The sequence below is a fragment of the Cloeon dipterum genome, chromosome 2 (assembly GCF_949628265.1).
Source record: "Cloeon dipterum chromosome 2, ieCloDipt1.1, whole genome shotgun sequence".
Lineage (NCBI taxonomy): Eukaryota > Metazoa > Arthropoda > Insecta > Ephemeroptera > Baetidae > Cloeon > Cloeon dipterum.
The window spans coordinates 20,604,830-20,631,429 of record NC_088787.1 but is presented as its reverse complement, the minus strand read 5'-3'; the positions used below and the strand labels follow the sequence as shown (position 1 = coordinate 20,631,429).

General features: G+C 40.4%; 1 protein-coding gene across 3 annotated transcripts in view; it reads right to left on the bottom strand.

Annotated features, from left to right (window-relative positions):
* Positions 1–1,035: 1,035 nt before the first annotated feature.
* Positions 1,036–26,600, bottom strand: part of LOC135936038 (protein sidekick-like) — a 175,606-nt gene continuing 150,041 nt past the window's right edge. The window contains exons 3-6 of one of the 3 annotated variants that reach the window (XM_065478717.1): positions 10,747–10,957; positions 8,078–8,230; positions 5,106–5,405; positions 1,036–2,526 (exon numbers count right to left, since the gene is read on the bottom strand). In XM_065478717.1, coding sequence (XP_065334789.1) covers positions 2,411–2,526; positions 5,106–5,405; positions 8,078–8,230; positions 10,747–10,957 — 780 coding nt within the window. In that variant the 3' untranslated portion in view covers positions 1,036–2,410. The remainder of the gene's footprint in view (positions 2,527–5,105; positions 5,406–8,077; positions 8,231–10,746; positions 10,958–26,600) is intronic. The other 2 variants (XM_065478718.1, XM_065478720.1) reach the window with 2 other exon arrangements.

Genomic DNA, 26,600 nt, shown 5'->3' with positions numbered 1-26,600 from the left:
CAATTCCGATTCAGCTGCATCGGATTCCCAGGCGTCTCTGATTGCAACATTTCACTCCGGACCGATTGCTGTGCGCACCGCCTAAGCTGCTGCCAATTCCACGAGCAGTGTGATACTACTGCGTCGAATGACGACGGAAATTTCATCCCAACCTTTTATGGAGCGTGAAGGCAGGGGAGAGCAGATAAGAAAAGTTTGCGGCAATGAAATAGATTAGGGCTCAACTTTATTTCATTCAAATTGGTTCCGCGCGCGCGTGTAAGGCCGCCGCGACGACGGGCAGAAGCACCCTAATCGCACGTCGTTAGCACGCACACCGTCAAAACACGCCCTGTCTGCTCACCGTTAGAATCAATTCTGCCAATCTGCTGCTCTTCTGCTTTCTCTGCGTGAAAAAGGTTTCAATGATGAAAAAACCTATCCAACGGAATAGAAATAATTCTGTTTGGTATAATATTTGTGATTTTTTTAGATATGATAATTGAGAGTTTAAATCAGCAAAGTTTTGCCGTAATTTTAACTATTTTTTTCTAATTTTTGCTTGAAAAGAGAACTTGTTGTTTATGAGAAGGATCAAATTTCTTACTTTCCGAGAAAGTCATTGAATCTTAAACTGTTCCAGGAAAATCGAAAATAGCTCTTTAATTAGCTTATAGATCATGTGGATGCTCGACAGTAAGCATATAGCCTAAAATAAACAAAGTGGAAACGTATTTTTTCTCAGGATATAAAATTACAAAAAGGTAAACTAACTAAAATTCAGCCAAGTTAATTATTCAAATAAGCAATTTTTAAATAATCATATATATATATATATATATATATATATATATATATATATATATATATTGTAAAGCCTTCTAAAATCGCTAAAATTGAATAAATAATTTCGACCACTAAAATAGGTAAACACCATCTCACGGATACACCATCTCATAAAACGAAGAATCCTGAGAGTTGTTGGAGAATTTTTTTCATCCTAGCATTTCGAAAACTATGCTGGAAAGGGTTTGAAAAGAATGAAACATCTCGGCACGGGTTTTGCAACGTCATATATTTTTATTAATAAGTCTGTTCACACTACAACGAAATGTGTCGAGATGAGATTCGCATAAAACTGCTCTGATCACATATGAAACGCAATAGACACAGGAATATAATTATCATCATCAATCGAATAAATGCCACTTGGAACGAAAGTTTCTTTTATGCATATATCTTCTGAGCACTGCCACTAATGAATGAATCAATGTCACGTGTGTCCTCGTCCCTCTCGCCAGAAAATCTCTGTCTTGCTTTCTGCCGAGAAAATCTGCATCACCAGCGTTTCCACCGATAAAATGTGAGCACAGGAAAAGTAGTGAAAGAGTTTCCGGAGTCGTTCCGATGCACACGCACTCGCGGCTCGGACGCACACCGCAGTCTCAGGGAGAGTGGGGGGACATTAATTGCGTTTAAATATTTACACCGACTACACAGCGTTCGAATTAGGCTCTTCAAGTAGTGCTCCTCCCTCTCCACAACGCACACCCTGACGAAAAATGAGACAAGCCGCTGGAATTGATTTGCGGAAACGGCGGCGAAAGGGGGCCAGAAAACGTCGAGAAAATCGCGAAAACCACAAAAATCTATCGAAACCGATCGAATTCCGCGAGTCAGGTGCAGGGTTTCCAAGCTAGTCCAGCGGGTTTTTCAAACGATTGACAATTTCGGAAAAACATTTTTAAAACAGCCAAGAATTGATTTCAGTTAAATTTTTAGCAATCGAAGAGGCAACAATCAAAGCTCATAAAAAGCAACTCATAATTTACGTGTTCCATAACAATTTGGGTTGCGGAAAAATCAGCGTGATATTATATAAAATTTTAAGTATGAAATAATTAAACAAACTGTTGTTTATTAAATCTGATGTATATAATAAAGATGATTAAATTAAATACTGCACAGTAAAAAAATTATAATGCAAAGTGAAAGAAAACTACAATTAAAAAAATGACCACTCGATTTCAATTGCTTTAGCAAGAATTGTCAAATTAAAAGCAAATTCAAATTGTTTTCCAGATTTTCCAACCCAGGAAAAGTGGGATTGCAGATTTTAGATTTACCAAATTGATTGAAAAAGTCCGTTTACTTCTGAAATGCAAATAAATTAAAACCATCGGAAAGTCTATTTGTCAATTGTCCGCCCTTGCGACAAACCCTGGTTAGGTGAGGGGGAGGGGTGGGGTGGGGTAGACGCTCGTGAAAATGTGTTCAAATCAGTCCCTTTTCGTTACGTACTTTTTCCGCACATTATTAATTTACACACAACGACAGAGACCTCTGCCCATTGATCTCTCGTTTTGGCGCGGTACACATGTCAACAACAAGCACCGGAGTGTCCCAAAGCGTCGTTGCCCACTTAGATGCATCATCTGCAGGTGAGCGCCGCGTGGACGAGTAACGAGGCGAGCAGCAGCATCGCCGAGCGCGCCGCACGACGACCTGCACCGTGCTCTCCGTGCTGCATGGCTGCCGGGTGCTCACCTGAAACAAGCACGCACACAATCAGATCGATTTCCAGTCAGCGCCACCCAGCTTCGCCAGCCTGCCCAAACTGGCGGAAGCAAAAGCACGCACTCCCGATTGACAGCCCAAGAAGCAAAAAGCGCTGAGCGAAAATTTGAAGATATCTGGCCAAAGAGACCGCAAAGGTTTGATGAAATACCGGTTATTTTGTACCAAATAAAGTCAAATACTGACTTTACATATAATAATAAATTATTAAAAAGAAATCTTCGTGGAAATATTTTTGAGTGAAATCTTCCAATGACAAGAATTTTTCTAAAATGTCCTATCGAGGTCCCTTCCTCCATGTTGATTTTTTTTGTAAAAATATACAGGTATTTACGTACCATGATTGTACTGAAGTAGTTTCAGGGTGATAAATAAACACTTCACTCCTTTAGGAAGTATGTTGCTAAAATATTTGGTTCTTTTGGGTACATAAGGGGTTTGAAGAGGTGGCACCATTAGACTTCTTTGGCTATTTAGGGGAGGTCATAACGAGATGAACGGTGTGTGGTGTTTGGAAATCCGATATTTAGAAGCTGAGTGTGATCATGTTTAGAAAACCCCGAAAATGTAGCTTTGTTGTAGTTAATACTTTATGATAAAAAATTAAAGTAAAAACACTTTCCAGATTTCAATTCATCTAACATATAGTTTGGGGTTCTACGCGTTCTAAAAGATTGATGTTTCGTAATAAAAAGAATTTATTTTCAAATTTGTACACCATTTTGAAAATTTGATTTTAGTGACACTCAGCTTTGCCCGAATTCAGTAGCTTTGAGAGATTCTGCCTCAAATATATTACTGATCAAAGGACGAAATGGAAACTAGTTCTTTCATATCTTCTATCCATTTACTAAATTTTCCAGCTTTAATTCAGCAGGTGAATTAACAGAAAGGTAGAACGCACTTTTTAGAAGGATGCAAGTGATGAATGACGTTTTTTCACAGTCAGTGAGAGGTGTGTACTTTTAGGCCACTGGCTGATTGATGAAGCTGAACACGCGGGTGCGTCAGCAATTAATGCTACGCATTCCGCGGCCGCGGCAACGGATTAATGGGTGCAATTAGCCGCCGCACTTTACCCACGTAGATCGGCTAAAAATTCACACGCACCACGCGACTGACAAATGCGAACGAACGCGTCTGACTAATTGGCGTCGCAGCAAAATAATCACGTGTTGAGTGCTGGACCAACGTTTTCAAAAATTATTGTTCTGCAGGAAACTGGTGAAACTCGTGAAATTGAATAAATCCACATGTGGCGATCAAACCGGCGTTACTTCAGCTTAATAAAATGCAGCGGTCGGAAATTCAGGAGTAAGTCAAAACATTTTTGAGGTTTATTTGTTGAAAATATTAATGAAAATTAATTACAACCGTAATGGTGGCCAAATAACTTTTTTTAACACCGCGTTGGAAGATTTTATTTTTTAAAATTAAGATATTTTTGAGGAATTAAATATCTTGAAAATGGTACATTTTTCATTTTTACACTGATGAAAACTAGGAAAAATTGAATTAATCCGCGACGCGACGTGGTGATCAAACCGGCGGTACTTTGACTTATTAAAATGCAGCCAGTCCGCGGAGCCGTAAATTCACGAGTTGGCGAGCAGATGATGCGCGATGTGATTTTTGGCCGGCGTCCAGATCGATCAAATCTCGCGCAGTAATTGCCAATTCGGCCGTTCAAAGTCGCAAAGCTGCCGACGCTGCACAACCACCGCCGCCGCCGTCGACGTGTGCTGCGGAAATTCGTTAAGAGAGAAGCTCCTTCGGCAGTCGTAAACACGACATTGGATTTTACGTGCGGCCGGGGATTCTGCGAATTTCTAACATTCATTTTTAAAGGGCTCCTTCAAATTGCAGCCGGGAGCCGTAAAAGGAGCTAAATTAAAACATAAAAATGACTGGAATCACCACGCTACCAGCATTCTGATTCAAAATTATTCATTTTCGTTTAGTTCACAGCTGCAATTAATTTGAATTTACCTTTATAGTCAAATCAAAGGTACAATAACTTCAGCATTTATCGATAGCACAGCTTTTAATGCATTCTTTGCTTTGGCTCGTTGAATGAAATCTTGAATTGCTACTCAACATGCAAAAGCATGACGTGCAAAATACCTCATTGAATGAAATTCTGTAGGAGAGGAACTAATGAGGATCGAAATAGAACGGAGATGCGCAGTTTGGAAGCTAAAAATGCTTTTCTTGACAGTTCAATCACGTCTATTTCAGCCCTCATTCATTCCAGAGCTAAATTTGTCCTACTATCAAATAAATAGCATGGCACAAAAGGCATATTTTCGGAATTTTTTCTCGAAAATTTAAGTTCTAATTTTTGCTTGCTGAAGGGAAATCGTATTATACAAAATGTCCAGCACATTGGGTAAATGCTAGATATAATGATTTTTAGAACAGTCTCTTTAATTTAAAAATTAATTACAAGTCTAGAAAGGTAGCTCCTATAAGGGAGTTTTAGGCTGGAGGTCATGTATTACAATTAAATTTATTTAAAAAAAAATAAGTGAGAGCTAATAAATTATTACCATTGAGCACGTGGACCCAGACGCTGGCCGGCTCTGCGCTTGATGGCACGCAAGTGTAGTTGCCCGAGTCGGTGAGCCGTGCCTTGGTGATGAGCAGTTTGGAGGTGGTGCCCGACTCCGTCTTCTCCGTCTCGAGGCTGATGCCTCCGCGTGGTGAGTCGAAGTCAACCGAGGCGGCGCCGTGGTACCACAGCACCGATGACGGCGGGTTCGAGTGGATGTTGACCTGGCAGGTGAGGCTGATGGTGCTGCCGCGCTTCACGTACACGTCCTCAGGACCCCAGATGCTGGCTTGCGCCGCTGAAACACCACCCACGTTCATACGTACTGTGCATTCATCTTGGTCTTTTTTATTTGATTGACACTAACATGCAAATTTCGCGAATTAAGCGAGATGAATACACTGGAGAGAGTGAGACTTTGATCATTAAATTTAGAGTTTGGAATAGCGTCTTGGATTAAAGCGAAAGACACGTTTTTGGCTTGTGTCAGGCAAAATTAACGAAATTCATACTTATCTTCACTAACGGTTTTTTAAAGTTTAGCAACGCAAACTCTCATCTCCTAGTGGTTCAATTTACAAAATGCGGTGTGTATATTATTCCTCTTGTCAAGCTCGATCGAATGAATAGCAAGTTAACGGTCGTCAATCTAATTTAAAGGTCATTGGGCCAATTTTCTGAAAAATTTGGCTGTTGTTTTACAACTATTAAGACAATTATTGCAATTTTTAATCTAAACAGCACTATGAAAGTTACCCAAGGGACGTGTGAGCCTGTGTGGATATTTTAGAGTGTTATTTGCTTTAATTTTTGTGCAATTCCACTTTCAAACTTAAAAAAATTCAATTCAATTCGGTTTATTTCTCCAAAGCAAGTCATCATTCATGCATTAATTTTCAATTCAATTTTTGATAGTATAGTCACTACCAAAACTCAAAAAACTGTATACTATTGAACTCGCAATGACCTCCCAGCTAATAAACTGAAGGGTTATTAGCAATTTCAGACGGTATTAATAATTACCGATCGTTTTAAAAACTACAAAACCTTACCCGTTTTGACCTTTGACCTAAGCTGATGTCCATAAATTTAGTGTTCATTTGATCGGGATTGACGAGACGAATCCTATGCACGATTTATTTTTGAAATTGGATCACATAGAGATGAGATACTGAGTCCTTTAAGAATTTTCAAAAATTTCTTGTAAAGTATGAAAAAATAAAAATTTACCTTAATTTTTTAACAGTGAATATTGTTGATTTTGATTAACATGAACCATAACCATCACGTGTCACGTGCCTTTCACTAATTTTTTAAATTAAATCTGGCGCCGTCTACGGGCGTTTTGAGGCATGAAATTTTTAGAGAATGAAACCATCAGCAACAAAAGCATTTGTTATACCAGCGTGAAAAGCACTCATCGAGAGCAAATTACTATTATTGTTTTAATCAAACAAGTGACACGAAAAATAAATACGCGTTGGAAACAAAAGCATCCGAGTGGTAATAGTAGCCCAATTCATTACGGCGCACATTTTAGTTTTCCTCGCGGCGTGTAATACGCGAAATTGTCTGCTACTCGCGCTCGGCAATTGATTTATTTATTTGTTTATCTAAAATTCGCTTTGATCACGAGTTAAACTATACGTGGCATTTATTGCTAATGGTTTTTTATCGACCCGCTTACAATTTCTAGTTATGCCCGGTTGGTTCGCATGCGTTTTGCAATCATGTTCTTGTCGGTTTGCGCTTCTGAGTTAATTAAATATTCAGTCGCTTAGTGCGAAAGAACATGCAAAAAGTTTATTTGTGCGGCGTCGGGCGATATTGGTAGAGAAATTTGCAGCCGAGCCAATTACGACTCCCGCATGCAACTCGAAAATAAACAAGTCAGCAAACAAGAAATCCGCACTGGCGGTTTTATCGGCCGTGCGGTGTGCATCAGGCAAATGAACTGCGCTGCTACGGAGTGAAACGGTGCAATCTGGTGTTAGCAAGCGAGCAAGCAAGACATTCGAGTTTACGGTGCCACAAACACACATTCGCATGCAAAGCAGAGGGATCGAAATGGAATTAGAGTGTGAAAAACCTGTTCTACACGACATGAAAAACACACGCCGGATTTTCCGACTCATCGGCTGTTTGTTTTATTTTACTTCGCAGATGAGAGCGGAATTTCCAGGCTCGACCAAGTATTTTCAAACGATCAAATAGGAATTTATTGACTTGCTTCCTGCAGCCGCGAATGAAAATACTTGGTCCGGCGTTTGAGAAAACACTGCAGGCTCACCTGCGGCGCATTACCAAGAGATTTTTGCCCTTGAAATTGGTGAAAAACTTTTGTATTTTCGTTGAAAGTTTGTTTGTTGGAGTTTGCAACTCCGGTGGGACGTGTCGAGCCAGAGGCTTCAAAAATTTTGACGCTCCCCAGGGAAATTGGATAATGGAGTTTGCTTTTAAATGCTTTTTGCTTTAAATTAAGTTTACTTTTTGCGGAAAATCATTGACAGCAAGCTATACTTGGAACGAATTCGGTTTATTTAAAAACTCTTTCTTTGAAATTTCCAAAAATTTCAAATTTATTAATGATGCAAAATATGATGTTTGTCCTGGATCTCTGAGAGTCTTGAGTCAACCAACTCACAAACTTATTACAAACTACGCCACTGCGGTTGTTTCTTTCTCTCCCTCATCAAAAGTTAGTTAAATTAGCAGTCTAGTGACTTTAAGTTTGCACGGATACTGTGAAAACACGAGTGGTTACAGGTGAGAGATGGTTGTTTCAGATTGAATTGCACACGCTGCTGCTTTTGGGGTGCTTTCCTCTCAAAGCATCGCAACACAAACAAAGAACGGAAAGCCGCGTGTGCCGGGTTTGTGTGTAGTGAGTGAGTAGAGTAGTAGGGGAGAGTACACATCAGCTGTGTGTGTGTTGAGTGAGAGTGTTAGTGTCGTGTTTGTAATATTTACAATGAGTTCGGGCGTTTCGGCTTATCTCGTGGTAACGCGGCGGGCAAACCGAGGGACATAGGGCGCAGAAGAAGTCAGGGTAAGCACCTGAGGAGGGTCCGGCAGCCTTGCCGCTCGAGCGGGCCGTAGAAAGCAAGTCAGTGGAATTCTTGTCTGCAATCAACACAAAAGAAAGCCTCGTTTAACAACCGAAAATCTCGATGTCCCGGCGTGATTTGCGAGCCGTGTTCTCTCGCATCGCGCGCGCAAAATTCGCCGGACTTGTTAATTTGAGTGATTTACACGCAGCGAATGTTTCGGCCTGCAAGGCTGGCGGCCGGCCAATGCAAGGTGTCGAAAATTGCGCTTTGCAAAGGAGGGTGTCTTTGAGATGAATTTGGCAAACGCGCTTGGCAGGAATGCACTTTGCTGCCTGATTTATGTTCGTGTTTCGCTCGCTGGCAAATGATTTGCATTTTTTCCCCGCTCCCTGCACTGGATTGGAAAGCAAAACAAGTCGCCTTTTGAAACGCCGGGCAACTGGCACCAAACACCTATTCATCACGCCCTTCCGTTTGGCATTGTTCAGCACAAATTGAGCTCATCCAGAAATAGAATCCGGACTTTACTGCTGTCGGGTGCAAATTAGTTTATTCGTCAGACTCCCACACGTTCATGGGAGTTGAGTCAATCCCCTCCGTGGTGAAATGCGAACTCTGAACTTTTGTTGAATGATCTGAAAATTGTTCGCAAAACACATTCAGAGTCATCTTTAAACAACGAGGAATTTCCTACTTGAGATTGGAATTGTTCAATTCGGTATATTTTTCCTGCTGGTGCTTTTGGTGCGAGTAAATAATGCTGAATTTTCCTCATCATGCAGGAAAATTTGAATAAAATATACCCAGGCTTGGTTTGCATGAGCAATTTAATTAATTCCAAATTTCCTTCGCAAACTGCAGTGTCGAATGATGGAAATTAAAGTGCGAGAGGGCAAGCAATCGTGGCACAGAAGAAAATGGGGTTGCAATAAAATAAAATTGGCCGTTTCGCGAATCGCCAGTCGGGCAATTGCACAATGCGATCATAACGGAAAGTTGGATGGGTGCGAATTTGAACCATTGGAAATTGGTGTCATTATACTGGCTACTGGCGCGAGAGCTCGCAATTAAATTTTACAGTATGCACCTGTTTAACGTGAAATTATAAAACACGTCGCAGCCGCAATCAAAAATTACTGCCTGGCTGATGAATTTTGCACGTCAAAAAGTTCCCTGCTCTCTATTGGGGGTCGTCTCTTTTTGCTTTTTGCGGCTGCTGCTCTGCTACTCTGGCTGAGCGACACATTAACATTTTATGAGGCGGAATGTATATGCGGCGTGCAAGAATTTCGGGGAAGCACTAAGAAAAAACGACGGCGGGCAAAACAAAAGTACGGTGTAGTGGAGGTGCTGCGCGAAACACTCTACGCGTGTATCGGATATTTACAGCGGGATGTGAGATTCGAGAGTGCGACTAGAACTTCCAAGGGTCTCAAAAACTACTCAGCATAACAGGGAGGAGACACACGGACAGCAAAGGACAGTTATGTAGTGCAAAAGTTAAAAAATAATATCTAAGGGATGTGCAATAAGTTTTACTGTTTTGATCGATGTCTTAAAGTGTAAAAACAATGTTTAATAATATTGTGGAGAACCATCTATCGGTATATAACCAGTTTCTAAATGTTCAATTCATCTTATTTAGTTGGCAACCAGTAATGTAGCAGATTGTTAATTTACAATTAAAACGATCATTGATCGATTTCCACGAGTTAACAATTTGAAAAACGACTGAATTTATTGAAAATATAGCATTTTTTAATGTCGAATAGCACGTCTATCAGATTCTCTGTGAACATTAACCACTGGAAGAAGGTGTGACTCATAGGAACTTTAGAAATCGGGAAGACGTTGCTCTTGACGTTGAAGCTCAGAATAATCATAAATTTTAACGCTTTACTGAGATTTTTAGCTAAAATTCTGATTGAAATGTCGATCAACTAGTTTCTGAGAAATAATTAAAATTGATCTCTTTTCTAATTCCAATAAAAGTTCTTCATACACCTGATTTCTGCTCATTTGATGGCCTGAACATGACAATCATAGCAGTCAAGGAAAAAATCTGCTTTGCACATCCCTTAAAATATCTTTGATTTGTCAGAGAAGTTTTAAATGATGCGGTGGAATGACTGTCAAATAATCACTAAATTTAGCCAGTTTATTTTTCGGCCGAAATCACAAATTGTCTCTTTCAGCCACCGCTACACACAAATTTTCATATTCTTAAAACAAACGTTAAGGTTCAGTGCAGGAAAAATGCAAATCACGCACGTAGCTGTAAAATCGAAAAAACCTCTGCCAACTATACTCGAACCAATCAAATGCATTCACTCGCAGCGAGATAACAAAAGCGAGAGAGATAGAAAGAGAGTGGAATAAAATTAGCAAGTCTGCTGGCCGTTTGCGGAGTGAATGATATAAATCGGATTCGGACCACTGGTCGTCGGCAACGACTAAAAATAACACACTCGGCAGGACAAACAGAGACAGAAAGGGGGTAGCTCAAGGGTGGTTCTCTCTAAATACGCAGCCTACTCGACGGGATATATTTGTATTGGAGACTGTGGGTGAGACTGATCCGTTTTCTACCTTCGACCGTCAGCAGCAGCGCCATGTTCATCTTTGGCTCCGTGTTGACCTGGCACTCGTAGATGCCGGCGTCGCGCTTCTGCACAAAGTCCACCTTCAGGTTCCATTCGTCCGATCCGTCAGGGTGCAGCACCGTGAACCGAGCGTCGCCCGTGTACGTGTGGATGCTCGATGTCAAAATGTGTAAATCGCGTTTTCGAATCCATGAAACCTGCAACACAATAATTTCTGAATTAAAACGGAGGAAATCAGGGAAATTTTTAAATTAATGGAATAGCCAAAATTCCATCGCCTGAAAGCTAATGATAATTTTTTCTTATCAATAAGTGCACACAAAAAGGAAACTTGATCATGTTGATTGGGAAAATGTTTTTTTTATTTATGGAAAGAGATTATTTTCCAGACTCACGAAATTGCAATTTTTCCTCTGAAATATCAAGTTAAATTTTCCTCCTCTCTCATTTCCCCCATATGTTCTGCATAATTTAAGTTTCATTGTTTACAAACATTTTGCTATAAATTAACGAAAGTTTATTCCGCAAAGTAAAACAACTCAATGTGTTATATATCTTGTTTCATTCTAAAAGGTAACGTGGAACAAGCAACGGCATGATATTCTCGTTTGTGAGTGTTTGTTGTTTTGTCTGCAGATCGTAGCTCACATCATAATTAAAAAAGAGCAGCGTTTTTTAATTCTCAGGCAATTTGCCGCGCAGGTGTGCTCAACCGGTTGCATACACTCGCCTCTGGAAAATGAATTTCGCGGACGATTGCACGGCGGCTCTTTGGTGCAGAGGCGTTCTGCTCGATTAATTGGCCTTTATTGCAGCAGGTGAGCGGCAATTTTAATTGATGGCCGAGGATGATTTTCGCCCTTGGCAAGCAGACACTGCTGATTGGAGCTACAAGGTTTTTTCTTCTCGTCTCTGGGATGCCGAGAGGAATGTGGGTCGTTGGTCGCAACGAGGTATTTCTCCTGCTCTTGTTTGTTATTGCCTGCCGGCTCAATTGTGTATCGTATTGACTGTGCTTTTAATTCTGGCTGCAAAAGAGCCTGCAGGGTCAAAGGTGGGCAAACTTTATAATTTTGGAAATTAAATTAGTTGCGCTTCGAGTGTGAGGAAAATCGGACTGTGGTGCTGGTTACAGAATGAAAATGAAGCAAAAATGTTTATTTCCCCTTAATTGTGGTTGAGAAATGTTAAAATGTTTGCGATGATAGAATATAAAAATATCTTAATATAGTGGGTAAAAATGCCTGCTGATATGGTTGTTGTAAGATTATTGAATTTGAGAATTATTGAACAATTTAAATAGGAATCCCAGGGTTTTTTACGGCGTTAGATATGAACTGATTCAACAGATAATCTAGTATCTCTGTTTTCGTAGTTTCATTGGAAAAACGATGTATTTGTTAATCAACATTATTTTTTTATCTTAAATTGTTTTAATTGTTCCGGTAACATCGATATCTGGAAGAATTTTAATCAATAGAAAAAAAGGAAAATTGCGTAATATTCTAGACTACGGGTTTTATATAAGCTTCCCAGTTAAGTAATATTAGAAACAGAGCTCAAGAAAAAACCACAACAGGAGAAAAGGAAATTATAATTTTTCTGAGATTGTTAAAACGTCGTTAGAATCGATCCGTTTAACTTTGGAAATTGTCTACGCAAATTAAAAGCCACCCAAATTAAATAGAATATGACATTTAAAAACAAATTTTAAAGCGTTTAATAATTTTTTTCAGTTGTTAAAGCGTCGAATAAGAAAATTAATTCACCAACTACTATTTATTAGCGTAGAGTCTAAAGAGCATTTCCTTAAAAGAAACAAGAAAACAAGAAACCATAAAGTGTTGAAGTCAAAACTCGCATTATAAAAGCCGTAATTAAACTCTGTAACTAGGGTTTGGCCACCTGGACGTCAAATATTTACCCAGAGTTGCTGTTTGCCGTGTTTCCATTTGGTTAATGAATTAGCAGAGTTTGCACGCACATTAGCGAAAATCTCGCAAATCCAAGCAATAACAAAGCAGCGGCCTCAACAGCTCGGCGGTGGTGGCGGCAGCAAAAAGCGTCCGCTCATCAAGATTCGTAATCTGGAGAGGACCTTTCTAATAGCTTGAATAAACAATTACTGGGCGGCGGGCGAGGCGCGAACGACGCCGAGTCAGTTTCAGGTGCGTCTCATGCATTAGCGTGCGCCCATATAATACGCAGCGAGCGAGATAGAGCCGGGCTGCTCTATTGATCGCTGCTCTGCTCCTCTCCAAGCAGCAAGCAAGCGGCGTCGAGCCCAGCCGCTCGCGCGCGCGTCTTCGCCCAACGCAAACACGCGCGCTCACGGCTTATTGGGTCCACTTTAATTGCACTCGGGCAATATCATCACGCAATAAATCGCGTCCAGACGCACACAAGCACACACTCGGATTATCCGCCTGATTTACGGCCAGACTTAATGAAGTTGTAAAATTTGTTCTAATAGTGCTTCGCGCCTAACTGTATCACTCTCGGCCCCAAATTGAATGACGCCGCTGAGCGTCACTCGCTTAAATTAGATTATTAGTGCAGTTCCCGGCTGTCACTTAGCAACTTGATGTAATTGCATTTCGTTCCCCTTGCACTTTCATCTTGTATATATGTATTTTCATTTATTGCCTAAGGCAAAAGATTTTCAAACTGATGAATGTTTTTTTATTGGAAAGACGATCAGATATTTTAAAATAAATAATGTTTATTTGCCACCTTGTATATATGTATTTTAATTATCAATAAATGTTCACAATCCCTTGCTTACTTATTTTAGTGTTATTATTATGAAGTTATTTTTGGTTTATCCAGATTTTTGCTGGTTTTAACAATAAGGCGTTGAAAGAACTGTTGAATGGATTTAGAGCTTTGGGAAACGCCGACTATAAATGATTTTTCTGTGGCCGCATCATAAGAGTACGAATCGTGAGTTTTCAAGCATTTTTATTCTTTCTTCCATATAAGTACCAGTAAATTGATAATTTAATTATGATATAAAATGAAAATCCCAGGAAACCTTAAAAATTAAACTATTTTCCCGCACTTTGCTACCCGTTCCTCACCTTCCTATTTAATTTTCCTGAGTATCACGCCTCCATTTAAAAATTCCCATGAGTTACGTCTTCTTTCATTTGGCGCTGTACAAAAATTGCAAATTAAAAACTACTTTTCCAACAGTTAAATTGTGGAAATTGATTAAATAAATTTTTTAGTGGAAATACAGAAATAAATTTTCACTGATGGTACTTGTCAAGATACATATATAATTACGAACGTTTAGAGACCAATTTATCTCTTCAAAATCGATTAATAAACACAGTATTTTTTGCTAAGACAATGAGTCCTTTCAAATATATTATTGTTTGGTCTCTTCTTTCAAACATTCCTAGGAGACGATTTTCTACTGGTTTAACAATAGCTATACTCCCATATAAAAGCAAAAAATAGGCATCGAAGGGTAACTAGTCGAAATATTTTGTTAAATAAAATTGAAAAAACACACGCTTTCGTACTGACAGCGGCTATTTCGGCCCCGCAGGCCTCATTAGCAGTACATACTTTAAAATTTATAATTTTTGGATTTAATTTTTTTAATTTCTTGTAATATTAAATGTAAACTAAAACCAAGCATAAACGGTATAAACAAAATTTTTGTGTCATTTGTCCATGTACTCAACTTGAATGAACCCTCAAGTACATATTACCAATCAGCATCATCTCAAATGTAACCGAAAATTGCGTGGCTAAGCCTTTCAGGCACGACTTAATTAACAAAGTTTTAATTGGTACAGCCAAGATCTTAATTCGCTCTCGTTTTACACCTCCGCACTCCGTTCGATGCGCTCATATGACTGGAATTAATTACGGCTACAACAACAGCGGTGTGAACTCTCGAGGGCGAATTAAGTGTATGTGCAAAAGGAGAAGCTCGGGATTTGCAGGGCGATTGCGGCCGAATCAGCTCAGTAGTCAATGAGAAGGCGGGTGCTGAGCGAGCTTTGATTGCGGTCAGACAAGTCGCCCCCCCCCCCCCCCCCCACCCCCAAACCACGGATGACAGGCCAACAGACCAGATTTAACTCACTAATCCGAAAGCAGTGTTTGTTTGTTTGTTTGTTAGCATAGATAATTTGCAGCAGTGCAGAAATTAAAGCCAAGTGACAAAAAGTCGTTTCGCAGTTGAATTTCCGACGAGGAAATGGAGACACGTTTGCCGGGACCATTTTAGCTTTTAGCGAAACACGCGCCGAGTTAATACCCTTCTGTCAAAGTCACGACAAGGCGATTGGACGCTAGGCGAAAAATTCCAGCCCGGCGCGTATATGACATCGTATTAATCCGGCTTGCAGCTTTCAGCCAAATTAATTGATTTCGCCAGGGCCTCCCAAGCAGTCACCAAGAACACGGGTTCCTAGAATCGTGAGCTGAAGGAAATTGGAGCCTTGAATTCAGCTCAACTTTCCTCGTTGTTAGGCAAATCTCAGGGGGTGGAATGTAATCTATAGTGAAAATTACGATAATGATTGAAAATTGACGGGGAGAAAACTCCATGCCGTGAAATAATCCCGAAAATATCTCGTCTTATTTGCAAGCACGTATTCTCGATTTCACAACCATTGAATTTGGAAAAAAATTATGTTTTTTTGTTTCAGTGTCTACTGATTTGAGAAAGGTCTTATTGCTTTGAGCCACCAACAGCTGGCGCCACCGTTCAGTTGAAATTTGCTGGTACTTGCGTAGCGGTTTCATTGTGCTTTCTTAATGTCAAAATACTTCATTAATTTGACGTGCTGAAAACAAGTATCAGCCAACCGTGGTAGAATAAAAAATACAAGATCAAATTCTTTGCTGCCGTTTCTATTGCGTGATAGGTAGGTTGAATCGATTGCGATTTCAGAAAGGAAAGTCATGCATCTTTGTGAGGGTGAGGTTTCCCCTAATTGTAGATTTTCATATGTAATTATTATTATTTAATTAATTAATTTTTATCAATTATTGAAGATATATGTGAAGAATAGAAACCATGATGGGTTTGAATACGGAGACGTTCTCCAGGAGCAGAGGGGTTAGTCGTGTGCCCTCTTGACTGAATTGGTTACCGCACTCGACATATAAATTGAGAGTATTGGTGGCGCTGCCACAATTCTTATCGTTTCAGCAAGCCTTTATAAACTTGAAAAACAGATTTTGAGAGCCATTTTTTTATTTAAAAATAAATAAATACGAATAACAGAATAATTTTTCAAATATCAAGCAGTCATTCACCTTTCTTGCTCTCTTTGACTTCGTTTTGCAATTATTACCTTTGCCCTACAGTTCAATTAGTAGAGCAGCGAAATTACAAACGGCACTAGGCTGAGTGTCAAAAGTTCAACCAGAATGGCGGCCACAAATGTAATAAATTTAATCTAACAGCAATGGCCAAGTCAGTCAGACGGCAAAGTTGGTTTATTCAGGGTCCATCCATAGGGTCCGGTCGGAGTGTAAAGCATTCGCCACTGACCATGCAGAGCAAGCTTCTAAACACACACGAGAGCACTGAGTGAGTGAGTGAATGAGTTTTTGGTTTGAGTTTCGTATTAGGGACGAGAGTTGTAAAAGAGCGCTCGAGCAATATTTGCGAGGCGAGGCGAGGCAAGTTGGCAGAGCTCTGCTTTTTGTCCCGTTGGCTCGCTTTCTCGCTCACTCTCGCGTAAAGGTAATGAGGTTGAGCTTTTCTCCAATGACGCAACCGAATTCCTTGCATCATTATGCGCGCCACTCGACGCCCTCTGTGTACAACCACTCGAGCAACTTTTTGTCAGGCCACGCCGCTGGAATTTATGCACCGGAATCCGGGTCAGCCGGCGAAAATGGCGCCGTTTTTGCCCTTTCGGCCCGACACGACTTTCGCATCACTCCACTCGGCTCCTCCGAAATTCACAAAAGCACCTGATTAAAAAATTCTCGCGACAAAATCAATGTCGACCCTCAAGTGGGCGCCTGTTCCAAGGGTTTTCCCTCTTCCTCCAAAAATTCCGACCGAGCTTTGGAATTAGGAATGCCACCGCCAGAGAAATTAATCTGCGAACACAAACAAACAACTATGTGGTGGAGCCCCCCACAGAGGGAAAGCGAGAGAATGAAAGAGAGAGAGAGAGAGAGAGAGAGAGAGAGAGAGAGAGAGAGAGAGAGAGAGAGAGAGAGAGGCTAGCTTCATTTTCGGAGCTAACTGAATTTAGAGTGAAAGAGATAGATCATGTTAAGGGTTGGGATTTTCAGACGATTTACAGTTTTTTCTGGGCACTTGAAAATCATTTAGTCTTAACGGTCCATAGATACCAAAACCTACTATTCTCTCATGCAATATTTTTTAGTGTTATTTTCTTTCATTTATAGCTAATTTAGACACGAGTAAATTCTAAACCGAGTTAAGTCGGTTTAATATTGATTTTTAACCATTTAGTCGTTTCTATACAGTCCTGGACAAAATTAATTTTAAAAATTAAAAAAAATAAAACAACCCTCTCTGTAATTTTCTTGTTTATTGAACATTTCACGTAACATTTCGTCAAGTTGTATGAAAAGTAATTATTTAATTAAATATTTTATTTGAAAAATTGGTTTAAATGAAAATAAAAATGACCTCATTGACCTACATAGTACAGAGAGTTTATGTACTTAGATATCATAAATACTCTAAATTTAATCTACAAAAATGAAATTCATTGAGAAAAGTACGTGAATTAAAAAAATACACTATTACGGTCATATTAGGCAATCACTTCTAAATATATATCTGGCATATCTGGTCAGAAAATCAACCTGTAAGGTTGGTAAAAAGTGTTGAATTGGCTCTAAATGGAGCCCAAATTTCGTCTTTTCTGTCGAAAAAATGTCCTAAAATCCCAACCCTACACATGTTTGTTCCACGCTCTGGTGCCACTCTGAAAAACTAATTTGAATTTTTAATCAGCGTCTGGGCAGGTTCTCGTGGCCGTCTAATAATTAGCTTCCGCGCGCTGGTTTTAATTTCCTGCAGAGACGCAGGTGCGTGGAATGGGCCGGGGACGACACCTGTGCGTGCCGAGCCACTCAACGCTGCCTTCCTTTGTGTATGCTCGCGCGTATATGCGAAAACACAATTATTTGGAAACGACACGTTCCTGCCGCCGCCAAACAAGTGCCTGATGGCGCCGAAGACACGCACAAAGTCTGGCACGACAATTAAACTTCGCCCGCAGCGCAGCCCTGAATAAATTTATTCAATGCTTTCAGCCAACTTGGCCCGCAAGTTGAAACTGCGAAATTGGCTCGTTTAGGCGAGCACCCTTGCACGCAAGTTCCCTGCGAGCAGCGTGCGCTTTTATTCAATTACCTGCTGCGATATGCTATTTTGGTGCGCTTCAGTATCATTGCTCGAGTTTCCCCGATGACAATATTATCTTTCACGAGCGCAATAACGAGTCACGCCCCAGCAGGCCCGCCTCAACTCACACAAGGTCGATTTTACAGCCTTTATCAAACAAATCAGCTTTAAATATTATGTTTAACATGATTAAACATTTTCATAGGACATTAAATTTGTATGACTTACATTAATATAGTTTGAGACGTCCTTTCTGTGCGTCAGGTTCACGTCTGGACACCAAATTACCACTAATCACGCAATATTACACGATATTTAATAAGCCTGATTTTAACTGTCTTTAAAGCCCAATATCACCTATAAAAACCACGAAAACCGTCTATGAAGCCTGATTTATGCACCTCAAAAACGTGCAAAAAGTCTAACTGTGAGCTTTTTGTGTTTTTCTACAAATAATATTTTTCCCATGAGGTTAGTGCTCAATAAATTCAAATGGTTTATTTTTTTAACCGTTAGCTCGAGAAATAAAAAAGGAAAATAAAATTCAACGTTGGTATTCACCATTTTGGTTTACTTTCCTGTTTTTAATTCGATATTCACGTGGAATACGGGAATCAAATTTCAGTTTCCATGTTGTTTGATCTTGTCTTTTTCAATTGATTTGGTTTTTGCAGTCGAAATCAGATGAGTGAGCCTAGATGACTTGGCAATTTGATTTTGTATTAATGTTTTCAAGCTAAATTTTTGTTAATAATCGTTTTTGTATGCCTCGCTGAGTTGTAAAAGAGCTTTGGTATCAGTTTCAGACCTTTTTCCGGCAGTGGCACCATCTGGAATAAATTTTGAAGCTTTTTTAACTGATGAAACATGTTAAAATATTATTGGCAAGAGAAATAATGAAAAAATCTAAAACCCCTTAGATAATTGACTTCATTATATCGTTTTAAATCGATTATTTTTATTTAGAGGAAAAATTAATTTGTTTTTAAAGCAAGAAGTGGAAACTGTGCTGTAGCATTGTTCACAACAGCCACGCATTTCGATGATGTGCCGTCAGCGTGCGGCTGTACATATAAATTGGAACGAAAAAAGGTCAAAAGTGTCGGGCGCAATTTTCAGCGTCAGCGGCCGGGCGAAAAGTATGAGACGGGCGCGAACACGAATGTACACAGGCGCGCGGTGGACGGACAGGAGGGCTTTTTTCCGACTAATGCCTAGTTGTTGCAAACTGTAAATGACAGGCGGGGAGAAATGGGTGTGCTAAGTGAAAAAAGTGCGCCATAAATCCGGCCAAGCGGCCGACGCGCATTGCTCTTAATTACGACAAAAAATAAGCCCCATGAATGATACGCGCGCGCGTGTGCAGCTAAAAGAAAAAAACTGGGGGAAAAGTGGGATTTGTATTTATATTTCGCGAGTATCTATATATATATTTGCGGTGGGAGCTGGGGAAGATGACAAATCGTCTGCAGTGAGACACGTTTAATGACTGCAAAAAGCGGCCGGCCACAAAAGTCTTTTTGGCATCTTTCTGCTCGAATTTTCGTCAATTTCTTTTGTCCGTCGTTTACAACCACTTTGTTTGCGCTGCTTTTTAACTAACAAATTTAACGCGATAATTGAAGTTATTACTTACAAGGGCCACTGACTGCACGCGCACAAATGGCACATAAAATTTACCAGAGCGCTTAAAACCGTCCGAGATGAAGGATGTGCTCTCGGGACGCCTTTTCCCACGAGTGCTCTCTGCGCGATCTGCAAAGCAAACTCTCGCATGTTTTTCCATGGATCACTTTCCTTCTCCAAGGTAGCGTTAAGCCAAGATTGGAAAGTCTATTCTCGGATGAGAGAGAACATTACCCCGCCTACAATTGGATTTAAACTTGTGCGATACTTGTTTAGCAAGTAATTGAGTTTGACTAAAAAAGAATGTTGGGGAAAAATTTGATGATGATCAAAATTAAAATAAAAGGAAGCTGAAATATCAGTTAAGTGTATTAAAATTTGTGGTGTTTTTCCCCTCAATGGTTTACTATATGTACTTAGACTGTTTTTCTGCCCAAAAATATTGTGCTTTGGACAATTTCTAGAGAATAATGCGTTTGTAGCATTATTCGTAGGCACAGCAGAGTTATTTATGGAAAATCTTTATTTTTTATGAAAAACACACCAACTCTCAATTTGTTGTGACGATGAATTAAAAAAAAAAATCATCAGTTTTGATAGACCTACCTACTAAATGTGTTCTTCATGAAAATAAAAACAGTTTTGAAGGGAAAGAGACACTAAAATATTTTTAATGGTGAAATGCTACCTGAAATAAAATAGTTTGGATAACCTTTTATACCCACGAGCCAAAAATTTACTCATTGCTTGGATGTTTCAAAAGGCTATACAATTTTTGCAGTTTCAGACGAATTTTAGTATGGTTAAATGTTAGGGTATAAAATTAAGTGACTCGAGCTTATTTGATTTGAGAAGCTCAAAAAATTATGTTACGAATTTTGAACTATCAAAATAATTTAGTTTGTATTATTTTTGTTGATTAAAATCACAGGTGTTTAAACTTGAACAATATCTCAGGATCATTTTCGCAAAGATGGTCTCACCTTTCATCAAAACTCTGTTCCTACTAGTCTCATCGGGTGAAAAACCCCCATTCTTACCGGTCGGCCAAGGATTTAATCGAGTGTTTTGCTCTCTTCTCTACCTCCGCGATCAGCCACATCTCGGCAGGCGGCAAACTTTCAATTCGTTCCTTTTCACAAGCAGTAAAACTTAAGAGCGGCTGGCTGGCTGGCATAGTGGTCTCGCTCTACCGACCGGCTGGGCCACTTACGGAGGGCTTTCTGGTGCGAAAAAGGGCGTCTCGCTGCGATGGCCAAATTACGCGAGCGATCGGCTGGCTGGCCGGGCCAAATCCTTGGAATTGGCCTCGGCCGAGTGCGAAGCTAATAATTCGGGGCAGGCGGCTCGTTGTTATTCCGGGTGCGCACGGCACCCCTTTTGGGCCGCTGGCACACGCGGTGATTTAGGTGCCGGTCTTACCTGCTTCTCAGGTGATAGATTGGCCTCTTACACCATTGATTCTGGCCTGTTCTCTCCACTCCGTCCGTCCGTTCGTTCGTTCGTTCGTTCGTCTTGCGGCCTAAATAAATTTCACGCAGGCCCGACTTCTATTTGATTTAAACTTTGCATCGGCAGTACCAACTTTCTCGCGGCTCTTTCCAAGTCGAGTTTTGGGCAAATATTTCGGCATGCGTCTCACCTCAAGGAGCAGCCGACTCGAGTGCTCCGCTGGGTTAATAAGTAGTGAGAGCCTAGATACGCCTCTCAAAGGGTTTAATTAAGAACGAGCAGTTAGGCAGCAATCCATTGTTGCCTGTGTCTGCGCCACGGCGCGCCAGACGGCACAGAAACTTGGCAAAGAGGATTCCACTCGGAAAGGATGAGCGAGCTATGCGAGGGTGTTCGAAGAAAGGTTGATTATCTACAAGGTTTTCACTCGAATCGATATTATTCATACCATTTTCAAGTAAATCATGCGATTCTAATTGTAAGTCAGCGTAAATTATCAAGCTTGAATTTCTTGACATTTTGTTCCTTAAAAAGACAGTTGACGGTTTTGGAGCCAATCATGACTTTTTTAGACTTTTTATCCAACATCCATTGAAATGGTCTAATTTTAATGTCTGGAAATCTGATTTCCTAGACGCGAAGCTTGAAGATCTTGGTCAGCAGTCTCAACAATGTCCCTGAGTTTGGTTTTAATGTCTAAACAGAACGATATGATTAGAAAAATCCAGGTATTTGGGTGTGGGATTTTGATGCCGTGGAAACTCTAAATACTGTTATTTTGTTCCATGTGTTCTTCAACACACTGATTTTTTTAATCCTCCCCAATAATCCATTTTTTGCTGATGAAACTTATGAATTTCGTCATATTTCTCTAGAGAGATTTAAGTTTAAATTATTATATCTTAATCAGGTTGAAACCTTTATGTATTAGATTAGAAGGAAGCAAGGGTAAACAACTTTGTCCGTGTGTCGTTGTTTTCTTTTAAGGAATGGCGAATGGTCATTCTGGATTTAAAAAATGTCGGGTATTGCACGCTCGCCGTTTGATTTAGGGGCACAACGTATTTGGGGCAACAATATATTGGGTGTTCCATAAACTACGCTTTCGGGTATTCCAATCTCGGGTAAAACCAAATTAAGACCTCAATTTCTTAAACTTCTCACTTATATTTTGTTTACAAGCTGCGAAGGAGCCATCGTTTACGAAGCCAGCCAAAGAAAGCCATTGATTAGAAGGACTATAAATAATGCAGTTGCAAGTGTTTGGGCGGTGGTGCAAAGCAAGCACTTTCTCGAGTCACTCTGCTCTCTTGTCCTCAGTCCTCGGCGTGCTTGTGCAAAGGGCAAAAAGTCGCCGTGAAGAGTGTGTGTTGTGAAAGACGTGAACGAGCAGAGTAAGTGTCTGTCGGTTTTGCAAGCACGGGGGCCAAGCGATAAAAACCTGACAGCATGCGCGCGCGCACTGCCGTATTAAGTGGCCCGAAGATTTGCCTATATCGCAGGATATGCCGGGCGGAGGACACGGAAGTGCACTCGAGCCGCACGATAGGGCCCCCGACCCCTGCCGCCCAGCCGCCGAAGCAACCACCCGCCGGCCGGGCTTGACATACACGCCTTGCGAAATTGGGTCTCTTTTTGCGCCTGCAATCGATTCTCGCGCCGCGCCGTCGAAAAATCGAGTCTCTCTGCCCGCCGGACGCGAAAGACTCAATATTTTTCTGCTCCACCTTTTTTTACTGCCGGCGACAACTCTTTTTGGCTTGTTTTCCGCCCCTTTATGAACCACGCGCAATAAAGATTATGTTCGTGTGTGAATTTATTTTTTGGCCGCTGATGCGTTTTGTCTGTTTTAAAGTTACGAGCACATATACACGAATTTATTTGAGAAATATTCGGTGTTGGCCAAGCTGACATGGGTTCTTCTTTCCATAAACTCGGTCTGCGTTGCGAAATCTGAAACTCCTAGCACGCGATGCTGGTTGTAAAATTAAATATATTCGTGAAACTTTGGCGCAAAGAACTCTAATCATAAACAATACTGCTGTCGCAGCAAAATTTTTGCATAAAACCGAATTTTATTTCTACATTTAAATGGAAACAAATTTCAACAAATTGCGATGCCACATAATAACTCGTCTTTTCGGAAACGTACAAAAGTATTTTGATGAATAGACTTCCTGCTGCCCACCACTTCAAAGGGTTAAACGTTTGTCCTTTCAGATGGTTAGCACGAGGAAAACTCGATGAATATTTGATTCCTTTCTGAAACCAAATCAGAATAGCAGAAATATTGCAGAAACGAGTCACTAAAATCTCTACTGTGAGCGTCGTCGACAGCATTTGCTGGAGGACAAGAGGAAATTCTCGTTTCTCTCTTGGCTCCTCATTAAAATGCTGTCAAGGGCCACGCGCGAATTTCAGCAACGTCGACGACAGCGCATTTGCGCAATTAGGACGAGTTAATTTCAGTTGCTCTAGCTCCACTCAGGCCATAATAATTAGTCGTCCTCGAAACGCAACTTGCTATGCAGGAAAAAAATCGTATTCGACGTTGCAAATTCGTAGAGGCGAAGAGGAAAAAGGTGTATCGCTAGAAATGTCGTGTGGGCCGCTGCGCATAAATTTTTATCGAGAATGGCGTGTGAAAGAGGTGATGAATTTTTTTACTGCGACTCGTTTTACGACGAATCAATGCAAATTCCACTCTTTATGCGCGTGAAATATTATCGAGAGACTATACCCATACACGTGCTATGCAAAAAAGTCTATTATAGCGTGCTTTTGACGCACTCTGATTTCCATCTCGTTCGATTTGCAAGACCGGAGTTTCCTGTTTGAAACAGCATTTCATTTATATGGTCGTTAGAGTTTAAAACGAACGAAATTCTCTCTATTTGAGACAAGGGTTTGACAAAATGGATGGATATATACTTATTAAAAGACCAAAAAGACTATTCATAGTGTCTTTTCTGGAAACTCATGGAAATAACCTCCATTTAAAAAAAAATGGATTTGAAAAAAATGAAAAATGCATTTAGAGAGAATTTTCCTCTTAGAATAATCCTAAGGGAGAAGTATGCAACACCTTTCCTGGAATAATTAAAATTTCCTGAAATTAAATAAAAATATGCGTCTCAGAAATTTTGTGCTTTCTTTCTCACGAATGTAGTCGTATGGAAGAAATAATTTTATTTACTGTGTAAGTGTGTTTTATTTTGTAGTCGACTTACAATTCTAGCAGGGTTGTCCCTTTCTGACCTTATGACCTGCACTTTTACGGTAGCTTGGCAAGGATTATATGAAAAATTGTGTGAATTTTTCCTGGAAAAAAGGACATTTTTAGTACTATTACAGGAAAAATTAGCTATTTAATAAACCAGGCGGAAATTTGGCACTTCTGCTTTGAGAGCGTTTCAACGCTCAATTTTCGGGCATATTTTTAAAGACTCTTGCTGCAAATGAAATCGTATAGCGACTCGGTCCGAAAGCCGAGCGGAAAAATTAGCGTTGGCAGGGTGAAAAACTTTTTTCCGAGCCTTTTGAATTATTGAGAGTGGCGACTCAATCGGAAGCGATCCATCAGGCGGCGAATTTTTCATGAGAGAGCACAGGAGCACCGGCCAGCACAGCGAACAAAGGGGGACACTTGGCCTCACGCGTGTTCTACAATGGAAAATCTAGGCCCTAATAAAGCCATATTTCATTTCGCACGAGCCGAAAAAAGCAGCCGTCCGCTTATTATTATTTGGCTGAGATATTGCGCGCCGCAGAATTCCTGCGGTGCATGTGATTCTGCGGGCGATGGCGAAAAAGCTGCGGCGGAAATTGAATTCCGACCGAGAGAGCTCCGATTCAAACCCGGTCCGTGGCCGCCTTTTGATCGTGCAAGAATGAAAGGCATCTCTTCTTCCATTTTTCTGCTCACACACAGCCAGCCAGCCAGCAGTCAGCGCAGCCATATTTCGAGGGTTCATCACAGTGCGGCGCCCAATTGCTCTTCCGCTTTGATCCGAGACGCGCGCCTCTTAATTACAAACAACGCATCTCGTCAGACGCATGCCGACCCCCTTTCTTCTGTTTTTAATCACGTGGAGACTCGTGTCTTTTAACGTCACAAAGGAACGCAATGTCGCTCAAACATTTTGGGGCCTCTTTAATTTAAAGTCTTGTTTTCAATACGAAATTCTGATATAGGAGTTGGACAATTTTGTCTAATTAATGCTCTTTAATTATTTTTAGGACGTGCAAAGCATAGCAATTTGCTAAAAATTATCAGCTTTCTGGAGTTTTAGAGAGTTAATCTGGATTTATTTATTGAAAAAATTTACTCTAATTATTTTGCATCGTTAAATTTGAAAGCGTTTAAAACAAAAAGTTTTATGGGGTGTGGCTCCCAATAAATTAAAAAAGGGGAGCATTGCGTTAACTGCAGAATATGAAATAAATGTGAAAATTCATACCGAAAAATTATAATTTTTTTCAATCGGTTTTACTAGCACAAAGAGACGAAAATATACGATTTTAAAATTTTCCTCATTTTCGATGACTAAAGAAAATCCCGAAGATTGTTCTTCTCAAGTCTTAAGCCAATGGTTGATAAATTTTGAAATTGCATGTTTTTATTCTTAAGAGTCGAATTGCTAAAACATTTACGCAACAATTAACCAGGTTAAATTTTGGCTCTGACCCAATTTTTATTGAATAAATTATATAGGCATTAATTTATCTTCAAAATATGCAAAACCACTTACTTCTAAATATAAACATTTTTGAATTTATTTAAGCTAGAAACATCATAAAGCAGGCTTTTAACCGTCAGCAGCAGTTGCCAGCGAAAAATAATTTCGATGTGTGATGAGAGGGAAATAAACGATCGTATCTGCTACGGCATGTATACGGGCGGTTTAATATCACAACAAACAGAACAGGGGCAAAAATTGGCAAACGGCAGCTCGGCTTTCAATTTATGGCTGGCAAACAATGAAAGCGCGGGCCGAGAAAGACAATTTTCTGGTGCACGGAATCGATTTGGAAATCTCCGGCGAACCGAGCAGCCGACCGACCGACAAGAGCAGGAAATAAAAATCTGCTTCGAGGGTGGCTTGGTGCGTGTGCGGTCGAGTTGGAATTTGCCGGCCGACCGCAGCAGCCATCCTACTACGTGTATATGTATAGACGGCCATTATCGGCGAACGGCGCATTCCCAGAGTCGCCTCGAATAAGCCCACAATTAATTCTTTCCTCGGCAAAGAGCGAGGCCGATGGACGCCAAAGGGAACGACACTGCATTCACAGGCTCCAGCAATGAGAGCAAAAGAATTAATTGGCTTGTTTTGAAGGCGAGTGCACCATCAGCAGAGAGATTCTTTCTTTCGTTCTGCCCGAGGCGGAAGTCT